The sequence below is a fragment of the Vigna unguiculata genome, chromosome 7 (assembly GCF_037176805.1).
Source record: "Vigna unguiculata cultivar grain cowpea cultivar isolate G323 ecotype 2 chromosome 7, ASM3717680v1, whole genome shotgun sequence".
Classification (NCBI taxonomy): Eukaryota; Viridiplantae; Streptophyta; class Magnoliopsida; order Fabales; family Fabaceae; genus Vigna; species Vigna unguiculata.
Window position 1 is genome coordinate 7,536,687 of NC_140798.1, and position 10,267 is coordinate 7,546,953.

The 10,267-nt window shown below is 28.7% G+C and overlaps 1 protein-coding gene across 1 annotated transcript; it reads right to left on the minus strand.

Annotated features, from left to right (window-relative positions):
• Positions 1-335: 335 nt before the first annotated feature.
• NCS1 (permease, cytosine/purines, uracil, thiamine, allantoin family protein) lies at positions 336-2,182 on the minus strand. The gene has a single exon (XM_028082423.2). It carries the CDS (start codon positions 2,128-2,130, stop codon positions 427-429), a length of 1,704 nt encoding a protein of 567 aa, XP_027938224.2. The 5' UTR covers positions 2,131-2,182; the 3' UTR covers positions 336-426.
• Between the last annotated feature and the right edge of the window lie 8,085 nt (positions 2,183-10,267).

Sequence of the window (10,267 nt, forward strand, 5' to 3'; positions counted from 1 at the left end):
AACTATTGAGATATAATACCAATACCCTACATGTATATATTTTTTTTTCTGTTTTGGGCATTTTTCTTGACAATAACAACAAAAGCACAATAACTCTAGAATATTATCTTCAATTGCAGTAGCTAATACCTTTTATTTTATAACATGGTTATGATATTCTGAGGGAACAGGACCATGGATATCCAACCTGTCAAGAGTTTATATTTGCAAGAAAAAATCTCTTCAATCTACCTTTTAATATGATATAGGATAGAATTATCAGTAACACAACTGTCATAAAAAAAGGATTAACAGAATCTTCCATAATTCAAATATGAATTTTTTCAACCAAAGAATAATGTATAAAGAAAGTCTTATACTGATATATTTCAATGTATGACATTTACACATAGGGTGAGATGGTTCATTCCATGAGGTCCTCTGTACTTACTTTGCTGTAGGCAAAAGGTTGTCTCTTGCAGCAGAGTTACCAGGTTTTCCTCTCAAATTTGACAGAACCAAATACAAGAATCCAGCAGAAAAGAAGCTTATAAACCAGGCATTGTTGTAGATGACAACAAAAGTGTTAGGAACTGAAGTTGCAAGTCCAATTTTCTGCAAGAAACCAGGAACCACAGGTAAAACTCCAATAACCAGGGCCAGAATAGCAGCTACATTAAACCCCCCAGAATACCAATATGCCCCATGAGGACTCTTTGAGTACAAGTCCTTCATGTTCAAATCAGTCTTCTGTATGATATAATAATCAGCCAGAACAATCCCTGCAATAGGACCCATCAAAGCAGAATATCCAACTAGCCAAGTGTAAACAAAGCTCTCACTAGACTGAAGAAGCCTCCAAGGTTGAAAAGCAATCCCAAGGAGTGCAGTGAGAAGAGCTCCTCTTGTAAAGGTGAACCATTTGGGGCTGAGATTCACCAGAGCATTTGCTGGTGCCACAACATTGGCTGCAATATTGGTGGTGATAATGGCTAGGCTTATACCAAAGATTGCAATGATCCTAGTTGTGAGGCCACCAATTTTACCAAGAAGTTGAATTGGGTCAGAAATGACTTCACCAAATATCACTTTTGTGGATGAGGTGACTGCTAGACCAACAAATGTGAATGCCCCCATAAAGATTGGAAGACCAATTTGACCAATAACTTGATCCTTCTGGCTCTTGGCATATCTTGTGAAATCAGGGATGTTTATAGCCACAGTGGCCCAAAAGCTTATATTGGCAGTGAGAGAAGGGAAGAACACAGACCAAAACTCTGATGCAGAGAGCTTGGAAGACAAAGAGAGCATGTGAGCAAAGCCACCAGCTTTGACACAAGACCAAATGAGAAGAGAAGAAGTGAGAGCAACCAATATTGGAGCTGAGTACTTCTCAAGCTTTCTGATGCCATCAATTCCTTTCCACACAAAGGCCAACTGAGCCACCCAAAAGACCAAGAAACAAGCAAACTCAAGAGGGGAAGTTCCAAGCCAAGGTAGAGGCTGGGACAATGAAGCTTCCTTAATGGACTTTGGCAAGAGAAGGAAAATTGCCTCCCCACCAATCCAAGACTCAATTCCATACCAACCACAACCAATTAGGGCTCTCAGAAGTGTGGGAATGTGAGCACCATGGATGCCAAAAGAGGACCTTACAAGAACTGGGAATGATATGCCATAACGTGTGCCTGCATGGCCAGTGAGAACCAGAGGAACCAAGAGCACCATGTTGGCTGCAACCACAGTTGCTATGCCCTGCCACCAAGCCATGCCAAGGTCAACCAGGCTACCTGCAAGGTAGTAAGAAGGGACACCCACAACCAGACCAACCCAGAAAGTGGCTATTTCAAAGCCAGAAAATGTCCTTTGAGTTGGTGCTGTTGGCTTCAGGTCTTCATTGGTGAGTGTGGGATCAGACTCAAACTCCAAATCAGGTAGTGACATGGAGTTTGAAGAGTTGGAAGATTTCATTGGTGAGAGTTTGAGTAAGGATTGTGAAAGAAGTGGTTTTTTGAGTTTTGAAGGAAAGAAAGTATGGTTGGGAGAAGAAGAAAAGGTTGGAGTTTTGGATAGTGGCAGTGGGGTGAGAAAAGGAGTACTGGGGTGAGGAGGAAGATGAAGTGTTGAACTTAGACATTTAGATAATACCATGTTTTTGTGGAGATTGTGAACACAATGGTTTTGCTGCAGAATACAATGGTGTGATGGAGATGGATGATGAGTGGTGGGGAATGAATGACAAAATTCAACTTCTTTATTTTTTTATTTTTTATTGTGAACCAAAGAGTTCACGTGGATCTATGAGCTAAAAAACGATTTTATCTCAAATTATTGTGCTGATCATAATCTAAATGATAAATGCATAAACAGTATTTTATTGTGCCACTGAAGCTTCATAAATGAGTAAAAAAATAATACTTGTTGATTAGAGTTATGTTTGCTTAAGATCTTGCCACCGCTAGAGTAAATTAGCGGTTAAATGCCATATAATTAAGAATGCAAAAAAATTTCTTCAAGCATAGTTATAATTTTTTATAACTGCAAGATTGGCACTTTAAATACTCTTTAATTAAAAAGAAAGAGTGCTAATTATGATTTCAAAAGTCAAAATTGAAAATGTTATGAAATTCAATGTGAGGGAGAATAAATTCAATTTTTTACGAGGATTATATTTGAAAAAGTTTATTTGGGTCTTTATTGTTGGATATATGTGTATGTAATTTATTTGGGTCATATTTTATATCATAATATTTTTTTTCAAAAATATAATTGAAACTTTCATTATTGTTTGCGTTTAATATTTTTTAACAATAATGGTTGGCGTGTATAACTGAAATGTCAATGATTGTTTATTATAAAATAAGATTGACATTATTTTTTAATTAATCAATCAATTATTAAACTAGTAGAAGACATGTATAAATGAAAACCTCTATTATTAAGGGTGGCGTGACTCAAAAGACCCTTTTTTTTAAGGTATTGTGTTGGGCTTCAAAAAGCCCATTCTATTTACACATATTTTTTAAAAAAACACTGCCATTTTTGTTATTTATCCTTAAGTGTATTCTTTTTCAAACTCCCCAAAGTCGTATTAATGCTTATATTACCACAAATTTTTAATTAAAATTAATCTTTTTCTTCCCAATTAAACTAAAATAGATTCCACTCTCAGAATGTCATGTTCATTTCATTAAATTATTTGAATTTAATTTTAAAAAATAAACACATTTATAATTTATTTAATAGTAGATAAAATATTTAAAAAAAAACATTTATAAGATATTAAGAAAAAATTTGTTTCAAAATTATAAGAGAAAAATATTCTAAAAATGACCTTTTAATTTAATTTAATTTTTTATTTTGAAATATTTTTTTAAAATTTCTATTTGTTAACATAAAAAGTAGTTTTAAAAATGACTATTTCAATTTTCATATTTCAAAAATTACTTTTCCAATCGAAAACAGATAAAAGAATCTTATATATATATATATATATATATATATATATATATATATATATATATATATATATATATATATATATATAAACAGATGAAACTTATTAGATGAAATTTATTGTACAATATATCCAATTGAAGAATCTTAATTATGTGAGGTCTTTCTGATCGATGGAGATGACGTAGCATTGCATATTTATCTAGAATCATTTTCATTTTGATTTTATGTTAGGATCGTGTATTATGAAATTTTATACTATATTATATATTATATATTAAAGTTTATTTGTTATTTAGTATAATTAAATAATTTTTCAAATTAAAATAATTAGTTTATCAATGTTACTTTTAAGTGATTATTTATTTAATTTAATCATATTTTTCAATTTAATTTTTTTAAACTTATTTATTTTTTTATTTCAAAATATTACCTGCAAAATAAATAAAACCTACCTACAATGAAATTATAAAAATTATTTATACTTTATTTTATAATCATAATAAAAAAAATTATTATTTTTTATTATCATAAAAAATTAAATATATATGTACATGAATTTTCACTAGTTATATTTGTAACCTACTTCAATGTTATCACAAAACACAATTTGAATTGTCAAATAAATTTAACAAAATTTGGTTAAAATGATTAAATTCATACATATCTAAAATTGAGTCAAAATTTTAAAAATGAATTAATTTCAATCTTTACAAAAAATGGTTAAGAGACAAAAATATATTTAACTCATAAAAATATATAAAAAATGTATTTATTAGTTAAGTGTATCTAATACTTATGTGTTTTTTGTCTAGGCCATTCTAGAGACGTTAAAAAGGGATTTCAACCCGTGAGTCAATCTGACTTACCACGGGTTCGAGTAGGATTGAATTGAAAATAATTCAGTTTTTTTCAAAAATGGGTTGAACTCAACCTGGTTGACTTAACCTACAGGTTAAACGGATTCGAGCCGAATTGAAATTGGATTGACCTACTTAACCCACTAACTTTTTCTTATAATTCTTTTTTTTTTAATAATTGTTTACTACTCCTAATTTCATATTTTTAAATATTAGAATGTTGGTCGATAATATTTGAATAGTTTGAATGTTTAATTAATTTGATTGTCAAGTTATATACGTTGATAATTTAATCTTTAACTATAACCGTCTTATAAACATTTTTTTCTAAATTAGCATGACAAAAATATGTAGCTTTTTAATTTATATTTTGTTGAATAACATGACAGAAAATGTATAATATTAACCATATTTTTTTGGACTATATGAATACTTTATTGGAAACAATTCATTGGTGGTGAGTATGACGAGAAATTGGTTCTTGATTTTTTTATTATTATCATTTCATAGATTGTTTAGAAAATTATTTAAATATTTAAATACTTAAAAATAAATAAATAAATAAATATTTTTTTTATGTGGGATGGTAAATCAACTCACGCATTAACCCGTGGTAGGTTGTGTCGAATTGTAAAATTTTTGACTCACCGTGCAATGAACCGTGTTAGATTCACTTATTTTTAATTCTGCATATAAACTAACATCTGTGAGTCGAATTGGATCATTTTGATATTTTCTATACCATTCTGATGAAATCACTAACCGCAACCTGGAGCCGAAACTGTAGGGGAAAAAATCCAGAAAGTTGTAGAACATGCTCATTGTCTAATGTCTAATTCAATCGGTTTAAATAGATTTTGAAAACATGATTTGAGAAGAAGAATGATTATTTCCCAAAAATTTAAACGGAAAGAATCCTTAAAAAGTGTGAATGGGTTATGGGATTGTGATGTGTGTGTTTGATGATGAAGTTGAAGGGAGGAGCTCGTAGTTGCAGACCGCAGAAAATTAATGGTTCTCCGTTTACCTATTGCTGCCTTAAAAGCAAGTAATACATGGAATTTCACAAACTGCTATAGGCTGTCATTGGATATGCGAGATAAAATATGTTGCTTTGCTATTTCACATAATTGAATTCTAAAGTAACTTCATCATGTTAATAACGCGTTTCATGGAAACGTTTTTATGACAGTAACCCTTCACATCGTGGCTCTCCAGAGGTTAGGGATGGCAACGGGGCAGGGCGGGGACGGGTTTCGCTATCCCATACCCATTCCCACAAAAAAAATTCATCCCCATCCCCATACCCAAACCCAACGGATATTAAACTTTTGTCTCATCCCCATCCCCACCGGGTAACGGGTATAATCTCGTACCCATACCCGTACCCGTGTTCTAACAACTTCAATATTAATTAATTTTTATAAGAAAAAAAAATTACGATAAAGAAAACATAATATTATCAAATATTCAATATTAGGAGGATGATTGTTTCTTCCATATCAAATACTTTGAAATAAATTATAATTGTCTACATGTTATATTTGAATACCAAATAAAATTTCATGAGAACCAAAACATTTATTAAATTTGCAAACTACAACATTAATGAAACTTAGTTGATAAAATTAAAAAATATTTCAAAAAAATATAAAAGGAAAACAAATATTTAAATTAAAATATATTTTAAATGTTTGTTTCGTTCAATTTTTTAAATTCTAATGAATCTCTTTTTTATACACTAATAAAAGTTATAATACATCATTTGATCAAAATGACACCAAGAACAAATAATAAACACAATAATAAAATTTTGACATAGATTTTGTATCTTTTAAACTTCAATATATGTTGGATAGTGACAAAAAAATATTCATAACAATTACATTAAATTTTTATATTGTAGTAAATAAAAGTTATTTATACAATTAAAGTGAAAAAAATTACAATATGATTAATAATGAGTTATAAAATAAAAAAAATTAGATAGAATATATCAAAATATTATTCTAAAAGATGAAAATAAACAATAAATAAAAATATTAAAAAACTAACAAATGTGTGTTTTAGAAATAATTTGAGAGACTATCGAAAGAAATCGCACAAAGGAAATCAAATATATAATTAAGGTATGATAAGATGAAAAATATCTTAGAGAACAAATTATTAAATTATGTTTGAAGTGGTTAAAATTAAATAGAAATATCATTAGTGCCCAAAATATTTATCACTAAATTACAAATAAATTAGTAATTAAATTGGTCACTAAATCAAGTACCGATTCAATCATTGAATCGGTCACTAATATTTAATCACTGATTCAGACAATAAATCAACTATTACCACCAATGATGAAAAATAGTGATTGATATGGGTTAATGACTAAATCAGTCAATATTTCATGTTTTTTTTGTAGTGAATTATCATATATTATTCCTAAATATCATTATATATATATATATATATATATATATATATATATAATTTTAACCACTTCAAACATAATTTAAAGTAAAAAAAGTACAATATGATTAATAATGAGTTATAAAATAAAAAATAATTAGATAGAATATATTGAAATATTATTCTACACGATGAAAATAAACAATAAATAAAAATATTAAAAAAACTAACAAATGTGTGTTTTAGAAATAATTTGAGAGACTATCGAAAGAAATCACACAAAGGAAATTAAACGTATAATTAAGGTATGATAAGATGAAAAATACCTTAGAGAACAAATTATTAAATTATGTTTAAAGTGGTTAAAATTAAATAGAAATATCATTAGTGCCCAAAAAATTTGTCACTAAATTACAAATAAATTAGTAATTAAATTGGTCACTAAATCAAGTACCGATTCAATAACTAATTTAATCACTTATTCAGTCAATAAATCAACTACTACCACCAATGACGGAAAATAGTGATTCATATGGGTTATTGACTAAATCGGTCACTATTTCATGTTTTTTTTGTAGTGAATTATCATATATTATTCCCAAATATCATTTTATATATATATATATATATATATATATATATATATATAATTTTAACCACTTCAAACATAATTTAAAATGAAAAAATTATAGTATGATTAATAATGAGTTATAAAATAAAAAATAATTAGATAGAATATATCGAAATATTATTCTACATGATGAAAATAAACAATAAATAAAAATATTAAAAAATTAACAAATGTGTATTTTAGAAATAATTTGAGAGACTATCGAAAGAAATCGCACAAAGAAAATTAAATGTATAATTAAGGTATGATAAGATGAAAAATACCTTAGAGAACTAAGAAAACTTTTCAAATATCAACATATATACTCAATAGTTGAAAAATAACGAAAATTATTTTAATGAAACAAAAGAGTTCTTCAAATTAAACAAAAATTAATAATAATAAGTAAATAATTTTTTTTATATTACCTTAAATTGATAGTATAAACATTCTCATGTGAAAGGAAAATATATAATAAATAAAAATATTAAAAAATAATAGAAAAATTCAAATGTGAGGCATAAAAAATTTTTAATTAACATAAATCATTTTAACATAATTACATAAGTTATGATAAGATAAAAAATATATTAGATATGCGAATGAGTTTCATGACAAACCAAATAATTAAAAGAAATAAAAAATAGAAAGTATATATATATATATATAGTTACTTAATTAATTATGAATATTTTAATAATTTAAATGGAGATGGAGATATGGCGGGGACGGGTATTATGGCGGGATACGTACATCCCATACCCATACCCATACCCAGTCAATGCGGGATTCTCCATCAAAACGGGAACGGATTCGGGCAATACCCACGGGAACGGATTTATTTGCCATCTCTACCAGAAGTTAATACATTGGTTTATCACATAAGCTATGCGTGCATATCTTCGCATTCTTCGTTAGTATCGATTCTAAAAATACATTCCCATATTGTTTTTAGTTCTGCATCAAGATCAAGCACGCACAATCTGATACCAATATGTGTAAACACTATTGAAATTGAAATGAGAAATATTACAGTAGCGTAAGGTAATGAAGTTCTTTTATTCAAATATATCATGTGAAGTTTTAATTTTAATTAAAAAAATTTCATGTCCTCAACCTTATATATTTGAATAATTAATTATTTATCTAGAGAAATAAATAAATAATTTGCTAATTGTATATATAATTTATCATACTTTTATATAATAATAATAATAATAATAAATTTTAACTGAAAGGGAAGTACATAATGAAATATGTTTGGTGAGTTTAGATGGACTTTTCCTTGCTATCTTAAAAATAAATACAAAAGATATAAATATTTTTCTAAGATAAGCGCCATAACAACACTATATAACAACAACTCACAATTTATTTGGTTTGAATAAGACAACAAAATTTTGTTTTAGGCGGAAGCTTTAATGCATATAGAATGAATAATTGTTACCTACCTGCTCACTTTGATTGTGCCGAAAAGTTTAAAAAGACTATCTGCTCCTTCATTTTAACTATCACCAAACACCACGACCTAGCTTTATTTGAAACCAGCGTTTGAAAAGTAAACCAAAACCAGCCATTACTTCCTACTATGATGCAACATCATCTCCACGTAACAATCATCCAAACACGACTCATAATCTGGATTTAGAAAACATTAGGTTAATTAGGTTTTAATGTGTCTTAGGAAAATTGAATCAGTCCACTTCAGCTTGCCGCACCTCCATCCCTTTTTCTCACACCCCCTTTGCTTTAGGAACTCTTCGTGAACCCCTTTTTTAATTTGTGCACCTCCACTCATTTGTTTTGTTTTTGTTGTGTATTTCTCTCTGTCGCACCCCCATTTTTAATCTCTGCACACTCCCAGATCCCTTGTTTGTTTTGGGCCTGTTTTTGACCCTTTGTTGTTACTGATTGCAATCTATATTTCACTACACACACTTCTAGTAACTATTTCTTGCACCCAAGTTCACTAACTCCACCACTCATTTGTGTATTATTCCTATTTTATACTTGTTTCATTTGTATCCCCACTTTTAATAAAGACACCTCATTTACTTCATGTACCTTTCACTAATTACTCATGTACTCTCATGTTTTGTTTTCCACTTTCATCCTTCTTAATTAATTTGTTTCTTTTTATTTATTTACTTTTTCATTATTATTATTTATTTTCGTTTTTTTTTATTTTTTTTATTTCTAAAAAAAACAAATATTTGAAAATTATCAAAAATTGCAAAAAAATGGAAAAAAATAAAAATCTAAAAAACTAAAATATTCTCTTTCACTTTATGGTGTCTGTCCGGTCGCTCGCACCGCGTGACACTTATTTTCAAAAATACCAAAAATAATTTTCTTTTTCTTTTAGTGTCTGTCCGACCGCTCGCGTCGTGTGACACATATTTTCAATTAATTCAAAAATACCAAAAAATATAAAATTTCAAAAATACAAAAATATCAACATTTTCCAACAAATATCTTTTAAGAACTACGTGATCCTTGATTCTCCACTGTGAGATAAGTAGGAGCAAGGCCAGTCCTTGTCAGGTTCACTTCCAAAAAAAATCAAATCATTTTCTCAAATTGTTTTCCAAATATCTTTTAAGAACTACGTAACCCTGATTTCTCACTTTAAATGAGAATACGTAGGACCAAGGTCAATCCTTGTCGGGCCCAAGAAATTAAAAAAAATATTTTGTTTCCTTTAGCATTTTTGCCTTATTATTTTTGGGGAAAATTAATATTTTGAAAACCACATCAACTTCGCATTTTTAATTAAAGGTACCACCCTTGGGCGGGCACTGTAGGGTGCTAACACCTTCCCTACGCGTAACCGACTCCCGAATCCAAAATCTGGTTTTTCGCAGACTTGTCTCGTTTTTTATGGTTTTCCATAGTTTTCCAGAATAACTATGGTGGCGACTCCCAAATCTTTTTTAAAACCCGTTTTTTTTTCGGTTCG